Source organism: Zonotrichia leucophrys, chromosome 24, assembly GCF_028769735.1.
Source record: "Zonotrichia leucophrys gambelii isolate GWCS_2022_RI chromosome 24, RI_Zleu_2.0, whole genome shotgun sequence".
In the NCBI taxonomy this organism is placed as follows: domain Eukaryota; kingdom Metazoa; phylum Chordata; class Aves; order Passeriformes; family Passerellidae; genus Zonotrichia; species Zonotrichia leucophrys.
Window position 1 is genome coordinate 5,997,027 of NC_088193.1, and position 27,261 is coordinate 6,024,287.

The following is a 27,261-nucleotide window of genomic DNA, read 5'->3' on the forward strand; positions in this document are numbered from 1 at the left end:
TCCTCCTGATGTCTTTGCTTTGCTTTCTGGAGCTCCACATCCTCTGACCCCACACCTGCACCTGTCCCAGTTTGTATCTGGGCGAGCTGAAATGGGATGGGCTTTTCCCCAGCATTAAACTGGGTGGTTCCCGGTGCACTCAGAGACTTTGCAGGAGGAGGAAAGAGGGATTTGGGCTAAAAAACAGCCCAAATTTGGGTTGGAAAGCTGTAAAACATCTGGCCAACAAAGAAAATGTGGAAAAATTACTCTGGAGGGCAAGTGGCACTCAGGGATACAGAGGTTCCAATCTTTGCCCATCTCTTAAATCAACTAAACCTGGAATATTCTAAATTTAAAAATCAACTAAAATAAACTAAGTTTTTTTTCAAAATCAATTCAGCGCATTTTTATAATTGATTAAATAAATTTTAAAATTAACAGAATCAACTGCATGTGCTGGATATATGGAATAACCTCCAAAATATCCCTAAAACATAAACATCTTTCCAGGCTGAAGCATCCTGGGGCCTCATGACCACGCTGATTTGCAGCACAACCCCATAAGCAAATGTATGCAAATGAGAGGGGGCCGGTGGTTCCTGTCACACCAAGCACAAAATGACACACGTGCACTGAGAGCCTTTCCCCAACCAGCATCCCCAGGCTCCCAAACCACGAGGAATCCCCCCAAAAAAAGGGGTCCCCAGCACCCCACAGCTCCCCATCCCCAGGCTTGAACACCCTCACACGAGAGCAATTTAACGCCATTCCCAGCTTAAGCTCCACATCTGCCGGGCGTGAAATTAGTTCCAGCAAGCTGCAAATTTGCCACTAATAAAAATATTTAGCAATTCGCCAGTCTTTAAATCAGGAGCAGAATATTTTCTTCCCTGCATCAACGCCTGTTTCTTTTTAATTCTAATATTGGAGCTCCAGCCGTAACAGTGGAAGTCTCACGACTGCGCGAGCGGTTTTAAATCAGCTCCCTCGGCGCTTCCAACCCCACCACCAAGACTTTGATCATTTATTATCATTTGATACTTGGCCACGTTGGTTCTTTTGGCCACCAGGATGAGCTGGCCATGGTGGATTCGGAGGTTTTAAAGCCAAAAAAAGCCATTTTGACCCAAAGCTGCTCTGTTTTGCTCCTCTCACAAAAAGCTTTGATCCATGTGATCCCATCTTGCAGGCCTTGGAGGAAGGTGACCTCTCCATCCCTCTGTGCCAAGGGTTTAATTAGCCTCAGTGCTAATTGTGTCTGTCTGCCAAGCCCATTTCATCCAATGCCAGCCTCAGGATCTTTGCCAAGAAATGCCACAATTCCCTTGTGGCATTCATATTCTTTGAAAAATCCCTTTGCCCAGGATTTTTCTCCTGGGAAGCTGAAAAGCCTCAGAGAAAAAGGAAAACAAAAATTATCTGATTTGCTTCTCCTGTGTTTTACTCCTTTAGAATGTGTTTAGACATTGTTTACCCACAGGTGAATGTTTCATTGAATGTGAATGTGAATTGTGAATTGACATGTGAATTGTTTTGACTTATTGTCCAATCAGTGCCAATTCTAGGGCTCTGGAAAGAGTTACGAGTTTTCATTATTATCTTTTTAGCCTTCTGTAAATATCCTTTCTGTATTCTTTAGTATAATTTAGTTTAATATTCTTTAATATAATATAGTATCATAAAATAATAAATTAGTCTTCTAAGAACATGGAGTCAGATTCATTGTTCTTTCCTGCCATGAGAGTCCCTGCAAATAGAATATTCCTGATCTCCTCCTTGGGAAAAACTCTCTGCAGAGATGACACAGCCTTCAAATCATTGCTTTTCCTTGGCAGGACAGCAGCACCCATCCACTGGAGAACACTGAATTATTTGTGCCCAATAAATCCTTTGAATTGGGGTTTTTGGGCAACAAGCACCCAACAGCATCTGTATGACTCTGCTTCTCCTTATTTAAAGCTGATTATTGCTTGAGAGTCTTGCCAGGAAAGGCTTTATAATACCTGTATTATGGATATCAAACACACTGGAGATGGAATTAACCATCACTGCATCATTTGCCTTCACTTTGATGTGTCCTGTCCCCAGCACAAGAGTTTGGGTGCAAATGCCACATGGCGCAAATCAAAATTCTTGGAGAAACCTGGATGTGTGACACCAGCAAACATCCCTACATCAACGGTTACCCTGGAAAAACCACCACAAATATGAAACTTCTCCCAGAGTCATGTAAACAACACAAAAATCCTCAATATTTGCTGCTCTCCCATGTTTTTTATTTCACCTTTTGTACCCAGCATTGCCTTTCTCCCATTTTCTGCTCTTTTTTCCAGCTGCAATGCAACTCTGGCACAAGCAATAAATGGGACCAAATCCCAGCAGGTAAAATCTGGAAGGAAAAGTTATTTTAAGCCAGCAATAAATGATTCTTTGGCAATAAAATCAAATCTTTGCATCCAGCTGATGGGCTGATGGAGCAGTTTGCAAGGCAAATCCCCAGCAAGGCATTCCTAATGCTGGGAGGAGGCTGAGATGCAGGACAGGGATGGGTTTAGGATGATGAGTTTTGTTGCAGATGGGTTGAAGAAATTTCTGGTGAAGGTTGTGATTGGAAATACCACACCAACGGGGTTGGTTTCCTCAGTTTCCCTTATCTGTGGGTTTACCATTTGCCTTCATTGTGCTCAGAGAAACCTGCAGCCTTGCTGTGATACCATGTGGGCTGGGCAAATAAATATTATCAAACATTGGGTATAATATATAATGTATAATGTATAATGTATAATATATAATATATATTATATAATATACAACATATAATATACAACATATAACATATAACATATAACATTGTTTCATGTGTTATGTGTTATGTAATATGTAATATATAATACATAGTATATAATATAGAATGTAGACTAGAGAACACAGAATATAATAATGTTATATATTATATTATATTATATTATATTATATTAATTGTCTACTATATATTATATTATATCTCTAATATATTGTATATTGTATATTGTATATTACATATTACATGTTATATATTATATATTATAGATATTGTATGTTATATACTATATATATTATTAAATATTGAATGCATTTAATATTCAATGGATAAATATATAAATATTTTGGAGGGTGTGTGGCTGCTGGGCCCATTTCAACTCATTCCAACTCTGAATCTTGTACTTGAGTTACCATCAGCCCTATTGCAATAGTGGGGTTAAAACCAACAAGCAGCAAGGCTCAGAGCTGGCCATTGGATGTGTTTGCTGGGCTGTAAATTGCATTTATCCTTCAACTTCTGGCCAGAGATTTGGGATGTGGTGTGGTCCACCAGCAGGATCAACAGCTGGATGATTCAAGCTCTGCTTCAATCTCTTGAACTGGCTTCGTGTTGCTGGCATCAAGAAACTACCAGGCAGTACCAAGACACGGAAATGAGAAATAAAAACCCAATCAATATGGAAAGAGGTGAACAAGGCTCTTGTTGGAAAAGCTGTGGATAAGAGGGACAAGAGAAAAATAAGCCAAGGAAAAGCTTATTGGCTGATTAATAAAATGTATCACTTCCAGATGAAAAGCCAAAGGATGCAAAAGAATGGCAAAGCTCCAGCTGAAAACAGGGTTATGAAGAAGAAATTTGGGGTTTAGAAACTACAAAAATGCAAAGAAATGGGAAAACAGAGAAAAGCAAAGGGAGAATCCCAAACAACAGGAGCAAAGGTTTAATTTCTCGTGGGCAGCAGGAGCAGGATCAGAGGGAACAGAAGAGGAGAGGGAAGAGAAGGGCGGAGATGGACACAGCGAGGCGGGGAGTGCAGAGAGGAAAGCCCTGCCTGGCGGGGTTGGTTAGCACACGGAGCAGAGCAGGAAAGGAGGGAGTTTGCAATCAAACATACGTTTGTAATGTGCTGGCAGCCGGCTGCTGCTCCGTGCCAAGCACAGGCAGGTGTCACACGCAGTTTGTGTTCTGCTTGCTGGAGCAGTCGGTGTCGTGCTGGCGACTCTGATTCCATCGCAGGGAAAGGAAGGCAGGTCGGTGCTGCACACAGTAATTAACGCTGCTTTATTCCTCCCCTTGGAAGAAGCGACAGAAAACGCCCCCTCAGGTGACATTTTCTGCAGCCAAAGTATTGCAGGCTTGAAGCAGTGGGGACAGAAAATATCAATGTTTAGGGTTTTTTTGGGTTAACTGAGCCCAAGTGCCTGGGGTTGGAACAGGATCGTCTTTAAAGTCCTTTCCAACCCAAACCAGGTGTAATTCTGAGATTCTGTGATAAAGTCACTTATCAAACCACACCGGCCTGGGTCTGATGTGGGCAAGATGTGGTGGTGGAGAGACAGGATTTATAAACAGGCTCAAATATTTATTTTAAATGTGAATTCCTCTCATTCTTGATATTAGAGGATGCTTGTAGCATTGACAAACCTCCCTAGTTTGGCTTGGCTGTCCCAGACCCCCAGCATGGCTGTTCCAAACCCATGTCAGCATTCCTATATTAACAAAATCTGCCTGATTTTGGCCCTAAATACAACTGAGGGCGTGGACAGCTCAATTTTCAGGGTTGTGGGGTGAAAGTGCATTCAGAGCCGGGTGGCGCCGGCCAAGGCGCGGTAATGAAGCACCGATCGCCTGCACCGGGAGGGAGCGGAGGGAAATTCCCGTTCCACCGGGAGCAGCCGCGAGCGCTGGGATCGGGTCCAAGGCTGCGGGACGGGGAGCGGCTGGAGCGGGACCCGGGGGTCCCATGGGGCCAGGAGAGCCGGGATTGAATAGGGACCGAGTGAGTAGGGCCGGGGTTCAATAGGACTGGGATGGGGATGGGGGCTGGAATTGGAGCCGGGACCGGGACCGGGATCGGGATCGGGACCAGCATCGGGATCGGGACTGGGACTAGAACCAGGATCGGGATCGGGGCCGGAATGAGGATCAGGATTGGGATCAGGTCTGGGACTAGAACCAGGATCGGGATCGGGGCCGGAACCAGAACCGGGATTGGGATCGGGGGCAAGATGGGGGCTGGGATCGGGATCAGAATTGGGACTGGGACTGGGATCAGGATCAGGATCGGGATCGACGCCGGAACTAGAACCGAGATCGGCATCGGGGCCGGGATGGGGGCTGGGATCGGGATCGGGATCGGGATTTAGCACTTGCAGCCCCCCGGGTGCGCCCCCGCCTCCGGCAGCGCGGAGAAACCCCGCCCACCCCTCCACCGTCAGCCAATGGGATACGCGGAGATAGAACCGGGGGGCGGGTAAAGCGGGGTCCTCGCCTCTTCCCTCCTCCCCTTAGCCAATAGACAGCGCGGGCGGCGCTGCGGGCAGCGCTGATTGGTCAGGACGCCGCGGTTGCTAGGCAGAAGCGGCGGCGCGGGGCGGCATGGCGGGCGAGCTGGGCGTGGGGCCGGGGGTGCTGGCGCTGCTGCTGCTCTGGGCCATGGCGCTGCTGCTCGTGATGGCGCTGGGCCGCGCCGGCCGGGCCCGGTGAGCGCGGGGACCGGGCGGGACCGGGCCCGATGAACGCGGGGATGGGGCGGGACGGGGAGGGGACGGGGCCGCCTGGTGAGCCGGGGAGACCGGGACGGGACGGGACGGGGTGGGTGCGGGACCGGCCCGGTGAGCGCGGGGATGGGGACGGGGCGGGGACGGGACCGGCGCAGTAAGCGCGGGGACCGGGCGGGACCGGCCCGGTGAGAGCGGGGATGGGGTGGGACCGGACCCGGTGAGCCGGGGAGACAGGGACGGGACGGGGCGGGTGCGGGACCGGCCCGGTGAGCGCGGGGATGGGGCGGGACCGGAGCCGATGACCACGGGGGTGGAGTTGGACCGGCACGGTGAGCGCAGGAATAGGGCGGAACCGGCCCGATGAGACCAGGGGGACGGGGATGAGACCGGTCCGGTGAACGCGGGGATGGGGCGGGACCGGCCCGGTGAGAGCGGGGATGGGGTGGGACCGGACCCGGTGAGCGCGGAGATGGGGACGGGACGGGGCGGGTGCGGGACCGGCCCGGTGAACGCGGGGATGGGGCGGGACCGGCCCGGTGATCGCGGGGTTCGGTCCCGCCGGTGCTGAGCTCGCCCCCCGCTCCCTTCCCGCCGCAGGGTCGGCGCGGTGCCGGTGCTGCTCGGAGCCGCCGCGCTCACGGCCGCGCTGCTGCTGTTCCCCCGGGAGGGCGAGAGCCCGGGCCCCGCCGGCGCTGAGGAGGTGAGACCGGGCGGAGGGGAGGGCGGAACCCCGGCCGGGCCCGGGATTGCACCGGGAAGGGCCCCGGCTCCTGTCCCGAAGCCCCGGGGCTCGGCCTTTTCCGTGGGCATGGCCGGGGACGGCCCTGCGGCCATCCTGGAGCCCTGGGAATGGTTCCATACCCCGGGGTTTCTCACCCAGGGATGGGTTTCAGGATGCTCTGGGAATGGCTCCTCATCCCTAGGAAGGGCTGCAGGATGCCCTGGAATGGCTCCTTACATTGGGGATGGGCTGCAGGATGCTCTGGGAATGGTTCCATATCCAGGGATGGGCTGCAGGATGCTCTGGGAATGGTTCCATATCCAGGGATGGGCTGCAGGATGCCCTGAGAATGGTTCCATACCACAGGGATACACTGCAGGAAGGTTTGGGAATGGTTCTTCATTTCAGGGATGGGTTTCAGGATGCCCTGAGACCCCAGGAATTGTTTTTAGCTCAGATGGAGCCCCAGTACCGCCCCTGTGCCCCAAGATTGCCCCGTGCTGCCTCTGTGCTCTCCCTCTGGCACAGGCTGTGTCACTGGTGGAGCTGGGAAATGTTCATTTCTGTCACTAAATTGCTGATTTCCACCCTGGTCCACCTGACCCGTGGGGTTTGGCTCCCTGCTCCCATGCCCTGGGCTCTGCTTTGCTCCCTCCCAGCTCCAGCAGCCTCTGCTCCCTCTCTGCCATTCCCTTATCAGCTTTTTTCCCTTATCAGTTTTTCCCTCAGCTCTGATTTCTGGTTAAAGCCCAATTCCAGCTCTTCAGCTCTCTTGTAGGTTCTTGCCATGCTTGAGCACGGAGCCATCTGCCCTGTCAGGCCCAGGGATCTCCCCAGTTTTTGGATCAGGCTGTCTGAGCTGCCACCTTGAGCTCTCCCAGAGCTCTTTGGCCTTTGAATACACAAAGTTTTGAGCCCTTTCAGGTGCTGTTTCCTCTATTCTATTATTAATGAATGTTAATTACTGCTTTTCTGGTTCTTGTTCTGTGTAAATCCCTACTAAAAGAGACTTGTAATGTTCTTTTCTTCTCTCTGTGTCACATCTGACCTGCTCCTCTGAAGGTTAGCAGTGAGATGAAGGGCAGCCCAGTGCGTGTTTGTTGCCTGGGAGGCAAATGGAATTGCAAAGCTTTATTTTTTCACGGATCTTCAATTGGACTGGACCTGCCCTGCCTATCAATAATACATGACCTGGGCTTTCTGCACCAAAACTCTGCTAATTGGCTAATTAAAAAGTGAAACGTGCAGAAGGAGCCAGCGCTGGGCTCACCAGAGACTCTCAGCGGGAGCAGCAGGGCTGAGCTAATGCGATGGATGAAGCTGAGCTGGGGCTGAGCAGAGCTCTGGGGGTCTGGGGAGCAGAGAGGGGGGTTCACAAACAGCTCCTCACCCTGGGCCTCTCTTTGTCTTGCCTGGCTACCACAGCTTTATTTTTAATTGTTATTTTTCTCTTTTCTCGCCATCTCCCTTCTAAAAGGAGGGATTGTGGCTGGGGAGAATTGCTGCAGGGCTTGGCTGCTGCCTCTTGCCTGTGCTCAGAGCTCTGCTGCTCCACATTAACATTCCCAGCAGCTTTTTGCAGGGATCTCCTTCTCATTTGTCACACACTGTGCATCCCGGGCATGGAAAGCCAGGAGAGGAATCTGGGGGAGCCCCAGAGGTCCTTTTATCCTTTCAGGCTGTGTTGTGCTCCCTGCAGGCTCCTGGAGCAGGCTGGGGCCGTGACCTGCTGGGATCTCTGTGCTTCTGTGCCCTGCAGGTTGTGGACACCTTCCTCATCGGGCGCTTCATCCTCCTGGCTGTGATGAGCCTGGTGTTCCTGGGCTGCCTCTTCCTGTTCCTCATCTACCACCTCATGGAGCCTGTGTATGCCAAGCCTCTCCACAGCAGATAGAGACAGCAAAAAGGACATCCTGATACATGGGAATAAACCAGGGGCTGCTCTGGAGGTGACCCTGATGTTCTTAGAGCCAGCAAAGCAAGAGAAGCCTTTGCTTCATCTTAAAAAGCAAAGTTTGGTCTGAGCATGAGCTCCTTCCTCCCCAGGGGTTCAAGCCTGTGCACCTGCAAAGGTGTGAGAGCCTCTGAATGCTGCTCTCGTGTACAGAGAGCTGAGATCCAGCACGTGGTGCTGCTCCTGGTTCAGTGCTGAACCGAGGTGGTTTGTTATTGTTACCCACAAGAGATGGGCAGAGCAAACAAACAAGCAAGTTACAAACAAGAGCAGTTTGTTACTGCTCCTTTTTCACTGTGCTTTAATAAAACTCTTTGAGAAATCCCCGCCTCAGGCTGGATTTGTTCCACAGGGATGTCACATTTGGCCACGCTGTGGTGACAGTGCCCATGAGAGCTGCCTTGAGAAAAAAACCCAACCAAACATCAGTGTGTGGCTGTGGATTGTTTGGGATGGTCCCTTGGAGTGGAAACCAGAGGCTTTGGGGTGGGAGTGAATGCAGAGTGATCCCAAACAGCAAATGGAAATCTGCCCTCCCAGGAGTGAGCAAAAAGCTGTGTGTGCCCTCCCTGGTGCTGAGCAGGGCTGCCAGCCATGGGAAATGCAGATATCTGAGTGTTCCCTGCCTGTGAGGGCCCTGGGTGCTGCCAAGGCTCACAGCTGCTCCCACCCTAAAACTTCAAACCTTTGCTCAATTCTAGCACAGATCCTGCTGGAGCTGCTGTCACCCTGTCCCTCTTTTCCCCTCCTGGGGGAGAAAACCCTCTCTGTGTTCTGCAGGAGCAGCAATGGGGTTGAATCCCATTTTTGTCTCTATTTTTGGGGGGAGCCAGGGCAGCAGTGCTGCTGAGGCAGAGCCTGTGCTGAGATGAAGCTGTGGGCAGCACGAGCTGTCTGACAGCCACTGCTGCTCTGTGCCCTCTATGGCAGCAGCTTGTTTTCCTGCAGGACATCTCAAAAGGCTTTGAAATTGCAGGAGAAAAGCATTTTTGGTGGCCTGTGACCATTTTGTAGCAGGGAAGAAGCCTTTTTACCCTCCCTGCTGCACTGGGGAGAGGCTCCCACAGGGAAGGGGTCTGAGGATGAGGGAAGAGATGAGGATCTGACTCCATGTTTCAGAAGGCTTGATTTATTATTTTATGATATATATTATATTAAAACTATACTAAAAGAATAGAAGAAGATTTCATCAGAAGGCTGGCTAAGAATAGAATAGGAAGGAATTATAACAAAAGCTTCTGTCTCAGACAGTCTGAGCCAGCTGACTGTGATTGGCCATTAATTAGAAACAACCAACATGGACCAATCACAGATGCACCTGTTGCATTCCACAGCAGCAGATAACCATTGTTTACATTTTGTTCCTGAGGCTTCTCAGCTTCTCAGGAGGAAAAATCCTGAGGAAAGGATTTTTCATAAAATGTGTCTGTGACAAAGGGGTGAGGTGGCTCTGCTTTTGTTCATGTTCTCCAGCCCCACAGGGATGGAGCTGCTCAGCCTTGAGCTGGCAGCACGTGAGGTCAAGTGAAACAGCCCTGAGCAGTGATCAGGGTCAACACAGCCAAAAACTTGAGGGCAGAAACTCAGATTTTTTTCCCTCACTTTAAATATTTTTTTCTCTTTTTTTTCATTTTGAGCCGATGACAGTAAATTAAAGAACCCACTGTCATTTTCCAGCCCTGTCTGACAGCTGTCAGTCACCAAGCAGAGCTTTCAGGACATGCAAGATTGATAAGGCAGAGGCAGTGGGTGTGGAGGTGATGCTTCCCTGGCAGAAAATGCCCCAGCACCCCAGAGCACTGACTCAGTCAGCTAAAAAATGTGAGTACAGTCCCAAAAAAAGCAGAGAAAAGGCATCTCTGCTTTCCAAACTGCAGCCATGCTCCATCCCTTCCTGTATTGAAGCCCATGACCAGGGGGTGTGCTGAGGAAATGCTGAGCATTTAATGCAGCACAAGCACATTGAGGTCTCCTGGTGATTTTGATGTTACACCTGAAACAAAATTCATATTTAATTCATTGTGTTAATAACATTAATGAACATGGAGTTTCCCTGGCAGCTCCAGCTCTGCTGTTATCCCTGTGTTTGTGGGATGATTTGGGAGCCTCAGTGAGGCCACAGCTTCACCAGGGCTTCAGTCCAGCAAATGGGAGGGAAACCACAGCAAGAGCAGCTGGGGCACTAAAAACCCAACCCTAACAGCAGAAATGTGAAACTTCTCTCCATTTTGTGCTGTATTAAACCCAAATAAGGGCTTTTTCTGTCCTCTTAACTGTTTGTGACTAAAATGAGCTGAAAGGCTGATAGAGCAGCAGTTACTTTGGGGAGGGCAGAAAGCCATGCTGCAAGAGAGACACAGCAGCTCCTGCCCAAGGAGGGCATTTCAGCATTTTCTCAAAAACCCCATTAACTGCAGAAAGCCTCACGTGCGCTCACCCCCACTGAGACATTCTGAGCTTCATCCTCATCCTCCACAGCCCCTGGCAGTGGGGAGCCACCAGCTGGATGAGCTCAGCCCGGGCTCTGTGTATTTATTTATTCTGGGGAGTTCTGCTCCTCCCCACACAGGGGCTTTCCAAACGGTTCCTGTTTATTTTTGGAACAGGAAAGACCACGTCAAGGAATTGGTATGAGCCAGAGCTGCTTCCCAACCAGCCCCAAATGGGGATTTTTTGCTTCCATCCACATCCCAAAGCTCCAACTCCTGGAGCATAATCCCTTCTAGCACATCTGCCTCCATCTGCAGCCTGAGCCTTTATTTTGGAATTAACGTGCCGCAGGAGGGCAGGTTTGTGTGAAACCCCAACCTCTCAGCTGCAGGTGAGGATTTTGGGACTTCAGGGGATGTTTAAAGCCAAGGAGCCCTGCTCCAACCCAAACTGATTCAGGCCTCCTCCTGCAGGATCAGAGGTTGAAAACTGCAATGCAAGATGTTTTCAATTGCCATCTGTATGGCAGATTACCTTTGTCAAGTGGGCAGTTGCCTTATCTCTCTCTTTGAGTGACCACAATCACTCCTCCCTGGGGAGGGCACACCTGCTGATAACAGCTATTGAATGTCACTGCATGGCTGATAAGAACTACAGCATCCCATTGGGAGATGTGAGCCCAGAGGGAGGAGCCAAGCATTGCTACCCAGATATAATCTGGAGATTCTGGAACACCAGCACAGCTTCTCCACTGGATTCCCCAGAGGAACAGCAGCTGCCTCTTCCACTGGATCTTCAGAGGAAGAATACATCCTTCTCTACAGGACCCCCTTGCTCCAGCAGAACCAGCCCTGACACTGCAGGAGGGCTGAGCCACAATTCCAATGGCACTGCTGCCAGCAGCCTGACCCACAGGGTGTCAGGTTGGGTTCTGACTCTGTCAGTGTTGTTCTAATGTACTGCATTGTTTATTTTATCCTTTTATTTTCTTCCCTATTAAAGAACTGTTATTTCCTGCTCCCATATTTTTGCCTGAGAGCCCCTTAATTTAACATTCATAGCAATTCGGAGGGGTGGGGAGGGTTTACATTCTCCATTTCAGGGGAGGCTCCTGCCCTCCTTAGCAGACTCCTGTCTTTCCAAACCAAGACATTAGAGAACCAGAACTGCCATGTCCCAAGGTGCAGGCAGAAAATCAGGCTGAATCTCAGCTCAAGAAAGCTGCTGTGCTGAAAGATCTGTGTGCCACGCTGAGGGCAGGCTGGCTGCTTTCAGGCCAGGGGGAAGAGCAGCCCTTTTTTCTCCCTAAATTCTCTGCCTGGCTCGTTATGAGCAGAGATGCCCCTGCACCAGGATGCCCGGGCAGTGCCAGGCTCACCAGCCTGAGGGAGGGCAGGGAGCAGGGCCAAAGCAGAGATGGAAGGAGCAGGAATGTCTGCAGGGGAAACTCCTCTCCTTGATTTAAGGCCCTTGAATGACGGCCATTCCTCATGTCTCACGCTGCTCTCTGCTGGCACTTAATTACCCTCACTGGAAAAACTGCCCTCACATTTCCACCTTGACTTTGCTGACTTCAGCTTCCCTGCTGCTGGATCCTGATTTGCCTTTGGCTGCTAATTAAAAAGCCCTTCAGCCTTTGCCAGCTGCTCCTTGCATAGGTAATTAGAGAGCGTGCCCCAGCCACCTCCTCACCTTCCCTGCAGACCAGCAGCATTCCCCCAGAAAATCTGAGCAGCCTCTGGCCCATCTGCCTCCTCCTGTGGGATGGCATTGCTGGGCTGGGGACTGTGGGGGCACCCACACAAAAACCCAAACACTGCATTTACCACGCCCAAAGAGCCCCTTTGGGGTGGGATTTGTCCCATCACAGGACAGAGGTGGACACGACACAAGCAGCAGCCCCTTAACCAGCAGAGGACGAACAAGGTGAGTTGTCCTCCAGATTCCTCCCAGAGCAGCTCAGCTCCATTTAAACCTTTTTTTTCTGGCTAAGCCAAACCCAGGGGATCCCCTCTCTGCCGTCCCACTCACCCTTCAATTCCAAAGCTCAGAGAGATCTGGAGTTTTCTTTGGCATTTGGCTCCTTTCATTTTAAGTTTGAAGCTGCCATGGGCTGTGTGCCCTTTCTCCTCGCTCCTGGCAGCGGAGCCAAGGCTGCTCAGACTTTCCAAACATAAAGTGGGACATGGCCCAGGCCTAAATTTGTCCCAGAAAGATTGTAAGCAGCTGAAAGGACAAGCAGGAGGGGGGAAAGCAAAAAAAAAAAAAAAAAAAATTAGAAGAAAGGAGGGGGAAAATCCCCAAACCAACTTGCTGTTCAATAAGCCCCCATGAGTGTCAGGACTAGAGGATGATTTTTGGCTTGAAGGGGAATAGAATGGTCATTAGGTCACTCAGCAGTGTGAAAGCTCCACCACACTGCACTGACAGGGCCACCCTCACCCAGCCCATGGATCCCTGCCAGCAGCAAGGTCCCTGTGCCCACAGAGGGCACGAGTGCCACCAGCCTGGGGACACTGCAGGGTCACCCCGAGGCTGTGCTGGGGACAGACCCTGCAATGACACCACTCCCTGTGGCTCCATCAGGGTTTAGCCCTGTGGGATTGATGTTTTCCTGGGAAAAAGGAGTAATTGGGGATTTTGGTTTTCTCTGCCTGTTCCATGACTTTTCCTGCTTTTTTCTCCAAGGTTCATTGAGCATCACCAGCCAGAGAGGAGGGGATTGAAGGCCATCACTGTTTGGTCACCTCAAACCTGCAGCTGCCCCTCTCCAGGCTGCCTGACCTGTGCCACTCCATCCTCCATCACCCCCACAGGTTTACAGGGAGCTGCTCCAACTGGCTGCAAGTTTCCTCCTTTTTTTTCCTCCCACCCTTTTTTTCCCCTTTGCTGATGAAATCAGCACTCAATAAAATCACATCAGGCCCAGATGTTTTCTCCTCGGGTCAAGATCCAAGGAGGTGAAGTCAATTAGAGCTGCAATTCATCCCAGGCACACACAGAGCCCCCAGCCCCGGAGCCAGGCACCATCCCTGGGTGGTGAGAGGATGGAATCACACCCCAGGGGATGGAATCACACCCCAGGGACTGCAAACACATCCCAGGGGATGCAATCACACCCCAGGGGTGCAAGACCATGGGATAGCAAGAACATCCCCAGAAGATCGAATCACATCCCAGGGATGAATCACATCCAGGGACTGCAAAATCAATCACCAAGAGTGCAAACACATTCGAGGGGATGACATCACATCCCAGGGGGCAATCAATCCCAGGGGATGCAATCATATCCAGGGCACTGCAAATAATCCAAGGGAATGCAAAACATCCCAGGGCACTGCAAATATATCCCAAGGGATGCAATCACATCCCAGGGGACACCAAACACATTCTAGGGGATACAATCACATCCCAGGGGATGCAGTCAGATCCGAGGGCACTGCAAATATAACCCAAGGGATGGAAATCACATCCCACGGGATGCAGTGACATCCCAGGGCGCTGCAAACACTTCCCAGGGGACTGCAAACATCCAAGGGGATGCAAAAACATCCCAGGGGATGGAATCACATCCCAGGGATGCAGTGAATCCCAGGGATGGTGAATTCCAGGACTCACCCAAGGGCTGCAGAAAATCCCAGGGGATGCAATCACACCCCAGATGACTGCAAACACATCCCAGGGGATGGAATCACATCCCAAGGGGCTGCAAAGATCCCAGGGGATGCAACCACATCCCAGGGGATGCCACCACACCCCGTGGCTTCCCCGCGCCCCGGCTCCGCGCCCCGCCCCGGAGCGCACATCTGGCTGCACAGCTGGCCCTGGCTTCAGTCACTCACACCGTGGGGGCTCCCAAGCCCCATCACTGCCCGGGGAGCCGGCAGGGCAGGGCTGGCAGCCAGCGGCACCGCCACAACCTCCTGGGGCCGCTCCAATTAGGGAGCGCCTGACGAGGGCGAGCAGCAGCACCGGACCCAGAGCAGGCAGTGTGAGAACAGTTCAGCACGGTGTAAGGCTCATGCATGTGCTTCTTTTGGAGCTAAACTGTATGATTTTGGAATATTAATAATGAGAAAAAACATCGGGTTTAGTCTCTTTTTGCAGTGGGATGTGTCAAGGAGTAAGCCTGGCTTAATTTGGGCTCAGCCCGGGGATGTTGCCTGTGTAGAATAAGCAGTGCTTTGTTGGTGAGGCAGCGCCTGAAGTGATTTGGCACCATCCTCCTGATCCAGACCCTGGAATACCAAGCAGGGCATTGGAATAGCAAGCAGGGCCTGGATGGGCCAGGCTCACAAACAAGAGAAAAGCAAGGAGAGGAGTGTGATCACTGCCCCCGGGTATTCACAGCCTTGGCCGAGCCTCTCAGGACACGGCACGGAGCGGCCACACAGATTTTACACGTTTTTATTAATAAAACGGCCGATGGTGCAGAATTGACCCAGAAAAGCGTTTGGCCAGGGCCCTTTGGCCACTCCTCGCCCCTTCCTCCGCTGGGATCAAACCCGTGCTGGCAGTGCCCGCGGGGCCGTGCCCAGGCCGGGCCGGGGCCGTGCCCGGCTCCCCCCGGTGCCCCAGCTCTGTCCTCGCTCCGGGCTCGCAGGGACGCGTCAGAACTCCTTAAACCTGCGGGAGAGAAACCTCCTTAAAGCTCAGGGCGGGCACAGGCGCTGGGATGGATGTGGGCGCTGCGGAGATGGAAAGGGAAAACAGCTCAGCCCCAGGAGGAGAAGCAGGCACCAGCAGGAGATCCGGCCACTGTTGTGTCTCCGGACAAAGCTGAAATGTCCCCAAAAATCCTACAGCGTTTGTGCCTCTTCTCTGCAAGAGACGCTCCCCAAAGCCCTCAGGACACTGCAGTATCGCCACAACCTGAGCCAGCTGCTTCCCCCAGCAGAAACCAGGCAGGGTTTGGTGCAGACACGAATTCTGTCACCCCTGGGACAGCTGTCACCCTAACCAGCCGCGGCAGGAGAGAGCAGAGCCTGCAGCCCTCCACCAGCACATCTGGGCTGCACTTACCGCAGCACGAGGCCCAGACTGTTGGTGTGTCACCTGCAAACACAAGACATAAGGGACGGAACGTTCGCAGGGGTCGGGGTGTGGCAGTCCCACGGCCAGGACAGGCTGTGGCCCCTCCTTTAGGTGTCACACGGGGATGGTGGTGGCAATCAGAGCCGGGGCAGTGCTGATTTGGGGATTATTTATACACTCGCTGCGGTGATTGGCCTACAGGTCTGATTAGCCAGCCCTGGCTGTGTGTAATCAAGCTCAGTTGCACAGGTGGGCAAAGCCTACAAATTCAGTTGTTTGAAGTGCATTAATCAATGCCAATCGATTGGGCATCTGGGCCAGGATCTGCTAAATCAGCCAGAGACGAGGATGCACTGCCCAAACACACCTCCCTCTCCCCCCTTCCTCCCACTCCCCCACAATTGGCCATTGCAATTTGATCTTTTGATTCCCAAATCTTGATCTCGGCCCTAAATGATTGGAGCAGCGGCTATTTCTAGGCTGAGCCTGCAAAGTGAAACTCAGAATCAGAATGGATCAGGCTTGTGTTTGCATTTAATCCTCAAGCTCAAGTGAAGATACTTACACCGAGCTACTTCCCATCCATCACTGACTCTGTTAGCTGCACACTAGAGCTACAAAGACACAAGGACACCGTGTTTAACACCCCAAGTGGTTTTTTGAGGTGCAGGTGGCTAAAATCCCCCGGGTGCTGCCTTGGCTGGAGGTGGAAATGCCTCAGTGGCCCCGTGAGCGGGACACGGGGCCGGCGGCCTCGCGATGCCCGCGCGGAGATGCAGCAGCGACAGCAAGGGGTAACAAACATCCTTCTGCAGCAGCACTGAAACCTTGCCCGGGCACCCTGGCACCAGGGGCCACGCCGGGGGGGCAGCTACGTACCCTCTCTGCCTCGCCATGGGGCCACACCAGCCACGGGCCTCCTTCACCACCACGCGAGCCAGGAGCTGCAAGAGGAAGGGAGGGTGGAGGACGGCTGCAAGGCTGGGGCACTGCAGCTTCCAGCCTTGTAGGAGTATTCCCATCATGGGAGATCAATTCTACAGCTGGATGGGGGCACTGCAGCCTCCAGCCTTGGCAGGAGTATTCCCATCACTGGGAGATCAATCCTACATGGGGGCACTGCATCCTCCAGCCTTGGCAGGAGTATTCCCATCATGGGAGATCAATTCATGGGATGGGCATGCATTCATTGCAAGATTCCATCACTGGGAGATCAATCCCACATCTGGCTGTGGACACTGCATCCTCCGGCCTTGTAGGAGTATTCCCATCACCAGCAGATAAATCCCACATCTGGCTGTGGGCACTGCAGCCTCCAGCCTTGGCAGGAATCATCCCACCACCAACAGATCAACCCTACAGCTCTTCCCAGCAAAGTTCATATGAACTAAACCTGTGCAAGGAGAAGGTTGTTGGGAAAAGCCAAGTGAGAGCAGAGGTTTGGAGTCTGTGGGGAATAGATTTGTGAAGAATTCTCAAAGCTTGATAGAAAGTTGACACAGTCTTGTATATTTGTATGTAAATACTGAGATAAGGTGTGTTGGCTCAGGAAGGTTATGGAATAGAGATGACATTGTTGAGAGAGAGATTGAACTAGAAATAGGTTTTAATAAGTTTCAAAATATGGTTTTGTAGAAGGATTAAATATTTTAGAGAATTAGAATTGTGAAAAATGTATTATAGTAGGACTATATGAAGAAAAAGTATAGATTAGTGTTAAAAGTAATAGTAGTATGGTGTAGTAAAATTTTATAGGTTGAAAAACATTTATAAGGTATTGTAACTGAGAAATAGGTTAGTTTGTGATGAAATGCTGTTGAGGGTTTTGTGTCTCACTATTTATTGAGACTGATAATAGAATAAAATCTTTTAAAACATTTCTCAGTTACCCCATCTCTGTAAAAGTTGAGAAAACAAATGACGCCTCATGTAAGGAAGCAATAACTCAACTATTGTGGAAAACACCTCTCAGTTACCCCATGTCTGTAAAAGCTGAGAAAACCAAGAGCCAATAGAGGCCTTTGCAGTTTGCCCTGGATGTCTTTGGAGAACCATCTGTGCCCTCCACCAGTGAGCAGGCAGCTGAAAGGGAGCTGTGACACCCAGGGCAGAGAAAGGAGCCCTGCCAGGAGACACCTACCAGACACGCCAGGACATCAGCTGCTATCAGCATGTAAAACACGTTATTCCAGCCCGTGGGAGAGATCAGCCCTGCCAGCAGCGGCCCCAGGGCAGCACCTGCGGGGCACAGCAGCCAGGTGAGCCCTGTCCCCACCTGAGAGGGGACAGGACCCCCAGACCCCCCAGGACACACCGACAGATCCCGTGCCGTCGATGATGGCCGTGACGGTCGAGAGGGCTTTGGCATTTCCTTTGAGAGACTCGTGGGTGCCCTGTAAGGATGGAGGGATAAAACATGAGGAGCAGAAGCAGCTTTGGGGTGCTGGCTGGCATTCCCCAGTGAGCATTATGTCCCAGGCAGCAATTTCCATGTGTCAGACCCAGCCACGGATGGAAATACCAAACTCAAATGCTGCCTGCAGGCAAACCATGGATCCCCAACAGCAGGCAGAAATTCCCAGGGGATCTGCCACCAAATATTTCCACTCTGCTGGTGCTCAGAGGGAGATGCAGCAAAGCTGAAACACAGTCATGTGGCCAAGGTGAAAAAGCAACAGGAAAATGCCCTGTGTTTAAGGGAGGGTGCAGAGTGCAGCACCAGTGACAGCTCTGCCCTTCTCCAATGGGCTTTGGAGGCATTGGAAAACAAAGGTAAAGTGCAAAAATCCCTCTGGGAAAGAGGGAACAGCCTCTGGGTGTGCACGGGCACCTCTTACCAAATCTGCCGACACCGCTGTCGTGATGAGCGCGTAGGGCCCATTGACCAGAGCTCCACAGATGATCAGCATCGCTGCAGGGTACCCGGGAAGAGATCAGATCTTCAGGGGCAGGGAGCAGCAGGGCATTGGATCCATCATCCCCACCCCATGTGTGGACATTGCTGTCCCACACATCCATCTCCTGTGCATCTCCATTTCCCATGAGGATCCCACCCAGCAGGCAGTGAACTCCCATCCAACACCCTCTCCCAGATTCAGCCTGGAGCCTGGCTCAAGAGGAGGAATAAGGGCAGGTGAATCCTCAGTGCCCTCCATCACCACCTCAGTGGCAGCACCAAGCTGCACCAAGGATCCCCTTACCTACTGATACGCCAATGCCATTCTGACCCACATGGTTATACAGGAACAGCTGGAAAAGAGACACGAGGTGAACCAGTTATGGCTACTCCAGCTGTTTTACCAAGAGTTTTCCTTGCAGCAGCACCCTGGGAATGGGATGGAGAATGTGGGACCTGAATTACTGCTTGTGCCAAGCAGGGATGGGGGGCTGAGTGCACCCTGACCTCTGCATCCCACTGGCATGATGAAATACCTGGCAGCTGGCAAACAGAGGTGCTGCCATGATTTATGGCCAGGGAGGCTCTGCCACGTCCCACAGCTGCAGCCAGACATAATTTGCCCCAGAGGTGCTCTTGGGGCCATGGATGTGCTGCAGCCCCTCTGCTTCCCAGCACGTGCCAGCCCCTTCAGCAGGAGAGGCTCCCACCCCAGAGCCAGCCAGGACTGGATTACAGCTAATTAGCCATGTCGTGGAAGCAAAGCCAGATGAGCTCTGTGCAGGTGCCTGGAAGGATGTCCAGGCCAAGTTCCAGTGGAGCATGAGGCCGCTGGCATGGGGGATTTTGGGATGAAAATCAAAGAGACAAAAGCTGGACGGGCTCGGTGGGACCCCCGAGGCTTTGAGCAGAGTTATGGCAGGATGGAAAAACCTACAGGGTATTTTTAGTTGCCAAGGCCTCTGCAATCCCTCCCCAGCCCCTAGAGCTGGACATCCTCCCCAGGAACATCTGGGCACGTGAATCAATCCCAGCTCTATCCCAGCCGGGCGCGTGACCAGCTCATCCCAGAGCCTGGGAGGAGGAAGGCAGCTGTGACTCAAAGGAGCCGGAGCAGGGGAAGCCTCGTGACGGGCCTGGAGCCCGTGTGACAGCTCACCATGGGAGCAGCCACCACCAGCATCACGCAGCACGTGGTGGCTCTGCCGCCAGTGTAGTCAGAGATGAGGCCAGCCAAGATCCCCCCTGCAAGGGAGAGTCACAGGTGTCACCCACACCACCCCAAAGGCACAGATTTGCCCTGACTCAGCCCAAAATCGACGTGATGCTCTTTCATCCCCCATCTTCTGACCAGCATGCCCCCAAGGTTTAACATAATAATATCAGAGTGAAGAGCTTTGATTTATCCCTTCCATTCCTCCCTGCAGATGGTTTCTCTGCACTTCCATGCCACTCTGGTCTCTTCCATGCTTGCAAACTGCAGGAAAAGGAGAGCCTGAGCAAGCGAGACCTGATGGAAGAGGCTGTGATGGCAATGATGGGAAGAGGCTGTGATGGTCGGCAAAACAAACGGATGCCAAAATAAAATGGAGGGGCATTTGCTGCCTGCTGAGTGCTGTGAACCACTGAATAAACCTCCTGGGGGAAAGAGATGGTGTTGCCTGTGGGGGGGACCAGTCAGGGCTGGTCAAGGCCAGGATTGTCCCTAAATCATCCCAGATCCACCCCCTCCATCCCGGGATGTTGACGAACCTAAAATACCCCCGACATCAAAGAGGGTCGACAGGTCCCCGGCTTCCTTGGCACCGAAATGAGCTGTGGGAGAGAGGAGAGGAGTGAGGAGATGTTCCCCTTGCAAGGCTCACTCCCACCTCACTGTCCCCAAAACTCACCAACGTTGACAATGTAGAGGGGCAGCCAGTACAGGAAGGTGTAGCTCACCAGCTTGGCAAAGAGCAGGCACAGGGAGAACTCCACCACGCCCTGGGAGGAGAGGAGGGGACATCAGGGGAGCCCAGCCTCCTCTGGATGGTGGGGTTTTCCTGTGTCCCTGTGGATGCCCTGGCTTTGCTCTTTCCTCCATCCCAGCACTCACAGGTATCCGGAGTGCCCCAAGGAAGCTGATGGCTTCGGGCTTCTCAGCGGGTTCCTTGGGGCTCTTGGAGTGATCCACACTGCTCTGGCCTGAGAGGCTGAGTGGGCCCTCGTTGGAGATCACTGCTTCAGGATCCTTCTCACTGGTGGTCACTCCTCCAGGATCCTCATCAGCAGCCGTCTACAATCAAGCCAAAAGCAGCACATGTGGCTCTCGTGGCTGGAGGAGGCTGAAACATTGGTTCTGCTGCTGGGACATGACCCAGAGGATGCTCCCAGTGGAAGAGCAACAGCCATCCCCCCTGTGACAACTGAACATTGCTCCAATTCCTGCTGTTACAACCTGCTGACCCAGTTGTGTCACCCAGGCCAGGACAGGCCCCCTGGGAATCGGCGCCACTCACGTGATGCTGAGGTGGATTGCAGTCAACATCCTCAGGATCTGCAGGGAGAGAGAACACCCTGTGAGGAGAGCCTGGAGCAACCCCATCCCTCCTGCTGTCCCTCCAGCATCCCACAGGGGCTGGGAACCCCCAGGTCTGGGCTGCATCTCTGGGTGCTCTCTTCCCCAGTAAAAACCCAAAAGACTCCCCTGATATTTCCTAGAAAGACAGGCCCAGAGAAGTGACTGGTATGGGGGATGAGCCTGCCTGGACAGCCCCAAAGATGCTGAGCATCCCCATGGTGGTCAGATCCACATCCCTGCCAGCCACAGGTTGGAAATAAGCGTTTGGGATTGCCAAAAATGCTTAGAGATGGACAAGGTAGAAAATTGTATATATTATATCGGTTGTGTGCTGTGCCCCAGATGACAACACTCACACTCCACGAGGAAGAAGAAGCAGATGACGCCCATGACAGCGATGATGATGCCAGGCACAATGAAGGACAGGCCCCAGGCAGAGGAGACCCAGGCGCCGGCGATGAGCGACCCCAAGATGTTGCCAACAGAGGTGTGCGAGTTCCAGATGCCCATGATCAAACCTCTCCTGGTGGGGACACAGCCGGGTCAGTGGCACTGGGGGGGCTGCCAGGGCCAACAGGGACCAGGACTGGCACGGGACACAGAGGAGAAAACTCACTTTCCTTTGCCAAACCAGTTTCCAACGCAAGCCACGACAGCAGGCCAGCCTGTGGTCTGCACCAGCCCATTGCAGACCTGCAAGAAAGAGATGGGAGCATCACCCAGCAAGCACCGAGCACAGCCACGGAGCCCTGCACTGCTTGGGCAACTGGGCTCGAAAACAGCCACCCCTATCCAAAGCTGCTAAGAAAACACTTGGTTTGTTTGGTTTTTTCCCTGCTGGGGCAATCCTGGGGCCGTTTGCATCGCTGCCATGGCTGAACTGGGAGTGGCTGCTGTTGCCAAACCAGCTGCCCGCGCCGATCGGAGCCGGGCACGCCCGGAGGTTTCGACGCCCACACCGCGCACAGCCAGGTTTGTGGGGAGAGGAAATGCTCAGGGCTGCCCTGCTCAGAAACTGGGCCACCCCAGCCCCTGGAGGCCACTGAAAAATCTGGGATGAGGCCACAGAGGTAAAGCCTGGGCATCTGTCAGAACTCAGTGCATCCCTCTGGGTGTCCAGAGTTGCCAGGACTCTGCCAGGGGGCTCAGAGACCCTGGCACACAGCCCAGAGCACCTGCAGGTTTGATTATGACCTCTGGAGAAAATTACCAGCTTTGTATGAAGACCTGAAAGCCACAGAAATTTAAACAGTATAATAACAAAATGATCACAGGGTGAAAATGTAGATTTTAGGATTTTTGGTATGGGGGTTTTGGGGACAATATGGAGGAACTTGGGCATGTTCAGCCTTTCTCCTTGTTCTCCATTTTCTGCTGTGATGTTGGCACGTTTGGATTGGTTTAGAGTAGAAGCTCACTGTCTAACACAGGTGATGGGTATTGGGAATTAAGTGTAAATATGTTATACGTAGTTTGTAGTATAAAAGGACAACACAGAGTGCCTGTGGCTGCCTTGCTGAGCAGATCTCGGCTGGGCTGAAAGAAAATTTTATAGATAAGAATTAATAAACAACCTCAAGACCGAAAACTGAAGAGTCCAGACTCGTTCTTCAGCTGTGTGGGCTGAAACAGAGACACCCTGCAAATCTCGGGGCAGCAATAACAACCAAACCCCGAGAGGCACCATCCAGCACAACCCACCTGCACGATGATGAAGTACCAGAGCACGTGGATGTCCCAGAAGTAGCCGAGGCCGAAGAGGGAGGTGAAGAGCCCGCTCATCACCATCCCCCCCGACAGGTAATAGCGCAGGGGGAGGCGCTCCCCAAAAATGCCGCTGCAGAGAGAGGGAGAGCACAGCAGGAGCTGTCACCGCTGGGTGGTGCCAGCAATGGGCATCATCACACTGAGCCAGCTCCCGAACCCTGAGCGGATCCTTGGCTGCTTCCCTGTTAGCACGACCCCATGCCCATGGAAACAAACCAGTTCCGCAGACTGGTGCAAACTGGTGAGTGGGGAAAGGCCCTGGGTACCTGATAAACATCCCGATGGCGTAGGCCACCAGGAAGGCATTATCCAGCGCCCCAAAAAGTTCGTTGTAGTTGTCCCCATCTGGAAAACAAATATTAGGGCCACCTCAGCCTGGCCTCCATTTTGTGTCCCCTCCCCGTGGCTGCTGGCTTGGTCTTGTCCCCCATTCCCAAAAGCCTGGTCCCCATGGGAGCTTCTGGGGACATGGCCAGGTGCCATCAGCACTGGGACCTGGTCCTGTCCTGGATTTCACCACCTCCTGCTGCCCTTTGGCCCAGGGGCATGGGACAGATCTTCATCACTTAATTACCTCCGGCTGCCTAATGAGCAGCTGGCTCCCTGCCAAACCCTGGCCACGACCTGCTGTTAGGGAATGGGGGCAGCCCAACCCAGCTGCCACAAGCGTGGGGTTTTGGGGTGCCTGGGGGGACTCAGCCTTACCAAAGGGGGCCCAGTCACACCACGTGGTGCTGTTGGAGTCATTGTGGGGGTTCGGGCCCAAGGCTGAGCAGTTGAGGTGCAGCTGGCTCTGCAGGGACAGAGAGAGAGAGGGGGTGAAACCAAAGTGCTGTCAGCACCCCGTTCCCCATGTGCCCTCTGCAGGCTCCCTGCCCCACAGCAGGGGCGAGGCTGCAGCTCACCTTGACGATGCTGATGGGTTTTCGGGAGAGGTGGTAGCTGGTGTAGGAGAGGAAGGTCAGCACCAGAGTCAGGCCCCGGTAGCTGGGGGAGGAAGGAAGCAGAAAGGCCACGGTTTGTGGGACTGGGGACTCTTCTACTGGATTGGTGACCTGAACCAGCACAGCTGAGCTGGTCAGGAAGTGAGCAGACCCCCCCAAAAAAGCCCAGGATGTGGCTTAAAAAGATCAGCTGAGTTCTGTGGGGAACATCAAGCAGTTTTTCCACCTCCTCAAGCAGTTACATCCCACCGAAACGAAGGGTGAGCAAGTGCCTTCCTGGTGTCACGAGTGGAAACTGTGCTGATTCATCATCACTCCCAGGGTTAATCAAAGATAAGCTGGAAAAAAAAGCAGGGGGCAATACCAGCTCCCCTTCCTCCACCAAAAAGCAATTTCATCTCCTTTGCTCGGATAAAATGCAGGGAAAGGGGGAATCTGAGCTCAGGAAATGGGGATGCTGCACCCATCAAAGCTAACAGATAAAGCCTGGAGAATCCCAAGTAGGATCCAGCACTCTCTGGAGCAAGATGAGTATGTCTGAAGGAGCTCTCCTGCCTTCAGGAAGGGTTTTATGGCAGCACAGAGGATGCAAGCAGTCAGGGGCAGCTGCAGCACACAGACATGTCACGGGACTGCCCCAAGTTTAGAAAGAAAACAACCTTTCCTTTGGTGGTTTTGGCCTATCCTGCTCCTCTCTGCAGTTTCACTTCTCCCTGGAGCTGCAGTAGTGACGGGTGTCCTGCAAATCCAGGGCAACTCCCCGTGCTGTGTGCCGGCTCCAAGGCTGCACCGTGGCTGAGAAACTGCTGCTGCCCACCCCAGAAAATGAATAAACCACCCAAAATCACTGCTAGGGCTGATCCAAGCGGAGCAGAGAGGTCATGGTAGGGAAGGGGAAGATAAAGTTCACACACAGCGCCCCCCTGGGCCAGACACTTGGGTGTCGGGATTTTTCTTTTTACCCTTCGTGTTCTGGCAGGGAAAATTCCAGCTGATGGAAAAGCAGGGGGGTGTCTGGCAATGGGCTTCCAAAAAATCCAAGTATTACTTGAAATTAAATGGGCAGCCGTCCCATCACCCCGTCAAAGAGAAGGCAGCAGGCAAGGTCTCTGTTTTAGCCACATCCCACTGAATTTTGAGTGTGAGGGCCTGAGACATCTGGAGGCTGGCAGGTCCTGCTGCCCACCTCGAGGTTCCCCCTCCCCAGGCCGAGTCCCTGGGCTGCAGTCGCTGTGGGCTGATCCCAGCTGGGTCCAGTGCCTGGGGATGATGCTGGGCCCTGGGGGGTGACCTCTCATCCCTGCCCCGTGTCAGTCCCCACACAAGTGGTCTCCAGTCCGCTGCTGGTCCCAGGGCTGGCTCCACGCTGGTGCCGATCCACTGGTCCGGGCCGGCCTCCATCCCAGCGCCAGTCCCTGTGCCCAGGGCCGGCCTCCATCCCAGCGCCAGTCCCTGTGCCCAGGGCCGGCCTCCATCCCAGCGCCAGTCCCTGTGCCCAGGGCCGGCCTCCATCCCAGTGCCAGTCCCTGTGCCCAGGGCCGGCCTCCATCCCGGTTCCACTTCCAGCGGTTGCCAGTCCCGAGTGGAATGACACCCCCTCCTCCCTAACCCAGGGCTGATCCCTGCACCCGTTCTGGTCCCCATCCTGGTGTCGGCTCCAGTGTCCAGGGCCAGTCTCTATTCCAGTGCTGGTCCACGGAAGAGTGAGCCCCGTTCCAGAGACCGTCCCTGTCCCGGTGCTGACACCCTCCCTGTCCAATGTCAGTCCCTGTCCCGGTTCATCTCCATCCTGGTGACAGTCCCTATATCCAGGGACAGTCCCGCTCCTGGTCCCTATATCCAGAAGTGGATATACCAGGGGCCAGTCCCGATCCCGGCGCTGGTCCCTATGTCCAGAGTCAGTCCCACTCCCAGTGCCAGTCCCTATATCCAGGGCCAGTTCCGCTCCCGGTCCCTATATATAGAGCCATTCCCAACTCCGGTCCCCATATCCCGAGCCAGTCCTGCTCCCGGTCCCTATATCCAGGGCCAGTCCCACTCCTGGTCCCTATACCCAGAGCTAGCCCCGATCCCGGTCCCTATATCCCGAGCCACTCCCGCTTCGGGTGCCGGTCCCGATATCCCGAGCCGGTCCCCATATCCCGAGCCAGTCCCGGTGCCGGTCCCTCTATCCCGAGCCAGCCCCGCTCCCGGTGCCCCGTCCCCGCTCACCGGCTGTCCCGGGGCACGGCGCGGAGCAGGCGGATCCCGGGGGCGAGCGCTGCCCTCATGGCGGGCGGCGGCGGCGGCGGCGCTCGGGCACCCCCGGCTCCTTTTCACCGCCCCCGGGGCCGCCGCTCCCGCCCCGCCGGCCCCGGTCCCGCCCCGGCCCTGCCCGGGCACGGCCCCGGTTCCTCGGCCGCGAGGGGTGAAGCGGGCCGTGCTCGCCGCCTCTGAAACAAACATCGCCCTCAAAGGCGGCTGGACCGAGGGAACGGCCGCGCTGGGCCGCGGGAGGCGGCACAGCCCCGACGGGACCGAGCAGCCCGTTTCGTATCGCCCCGGGGCTCTGTGAGCTGCCCCAGATGCTCTGTTTCCAGCAGAAAAAAACTGGATTTAACTTTTCCACTCCCATCTCAGCAGCCCCCGAACAGGCTTCACTGCCCTGAGGGTGACTGAGCTACCCCAGACATGGTTTGGGGTTATTGCCAGCAATGTCGGGAGTCCTTCTCCCCTCCCACTCCCTGTCAAAGTATCCAATTTATCTTACTAGGGGCAGACTGAGGATGAGGAGCAGCAACAGCCGTATTTATTCCTTTAACTGAGCCCTGAACCAGCCCACAGCCCCTTGGGGATCACTCCAGAGAGGAGGAACAGGGGTCCCCAGGGCCTGGACAAGCTCCTCGGGGAACTGCTCAGGCCCTGCAGTTCCAAGGAGCTGCGTGTCCTTAGCTGCCCTAGATTTGAAATCAGCTACAAGAAGCCCTTTGCTTCCTTGCCCCCTCACGGGGCAGATCCTGCCCTTTCCAAACCCACTCCAACAGCCTGAATGAGGGCTGCAGTGCTGACGCAAGCAGCTGTTAATAAACAGCATTAGCCACGACAGATCCCTCAGTGAATGATTCTCCAGGAGGAACCGAGGAGCACTCCCTGGCTCTGTGCCACCTCTGGGCCGGAGGTGGGTTTGCTTTGTGCCCAATGGGATGGGAACAGGGACAAGAAATGATCCGGCACGCTCGGCCACCCATCCTTCCTGCCGTGGTTAATATTGGAGAGGGCGCCGGCAAGGAGTAAATATTAATGACAGGGCAGGGAGTAACCTCTGCCCAGCACCACGTTACCTCAGCACGGGCTGTACTGGGAAAACCCATCTTGCTCCAGTCACTCCTGCAAAGGCCTAAACATTCTTTTACTAGAAAAATGCTCCTTCCTTTCAGGAGCAAAGTAGAGCCTATGGGAGCATGGGTC

At 53.6% G+C, this 27,261-nt stretch overlaps 2 protein-coding genes across 5 annotated transcripts; one reads left to right on the forward strand and one right to left on the reverse strand.

Moving 5' to 3' along the window:
* The first annotated feature begins 5,383 nt into the window (after positions 1 to 5,383).
* TMEM218 (transmembrane protein 218) lies at positions 5,384 to 8,499 on the forward strand. Its single transcript, XM_064732031.1, has 3 exons — positions 5,384 to 5,487; positions 6,106 to 6,208; positions 7,989 to 8,499. The coding sequence occupies exons 1-3, from the start codon at positions 5,384 to 5,386 to the stop codon at positions 8,121 to 8,123; spliced, it is 342 nt and encodes a 113-aa protein (XP_064588101.1). The 3' UTR covers positions 8,124 to 8,499.
* Positions 8,500 to 15,004: 6,505 nt separating this feature from the next.
* Positions 15,005 to 26,154, reverse strand: SLC37A2 (solute carrier family 37 member 2). 4 transcript variants are annotated; one of them, XM_064732114.1, is made up of 20 exons: positions 26,026 to 26,154; positions 23,776 to 23,857; positions 23,576 to 23,663; positions 23,137 to 23,215; positions 22,805 to 22,940; positions 21,720 to 21,796; positions 21,460 to 21,626; positions 21,042 to 21,079; positions 20,639 to 20,818; positions 20,436 to 20,526; positions 20,296 to 20,358; positions 19,703 to 19,788; positions 18,848 to 18,896; positions 18,485 to 18,558; positions 17,962 to 18,040; positions 17,788 to 17,885; positions 16,527 to 16,591; positions 16,213 to 16,261; positions 15,636 to 15,668; positions 15,005 to 15,239 (listed from the first exon to the last, which is right to left on the reverse strand). In XM_064732114.1, exons 1-18 carry the CDS (start codon positions 26,082 to 26,084, stop codon positions 16,219 to 16,221), a joined length of 1,554 nt encoding a protein of 517 aa, XP_064588184.1. In that variant the 5' UTR covers positions 26,085 to 26,154; the 3' UTR covers positions 15,005 to 15,239; positions 15,636 to 15,668; positions 16,213 to 16,218. The 4 variants fall into 4 exon arrangements, with proteins under 4 accessions (XP_064588184.1, XP_064588186.1, XP_064588185.1 ...); XM_064732116.1 differs by lacking the exon at positions 16,213 to 16,261; XM_064732115.1 differs by lacking the exons at positions 15,636 to 15,668; positions 16,213 to 16,261.
* Positions 26,155 to 27,261: the final 1,107 nt, after the last annotated feature.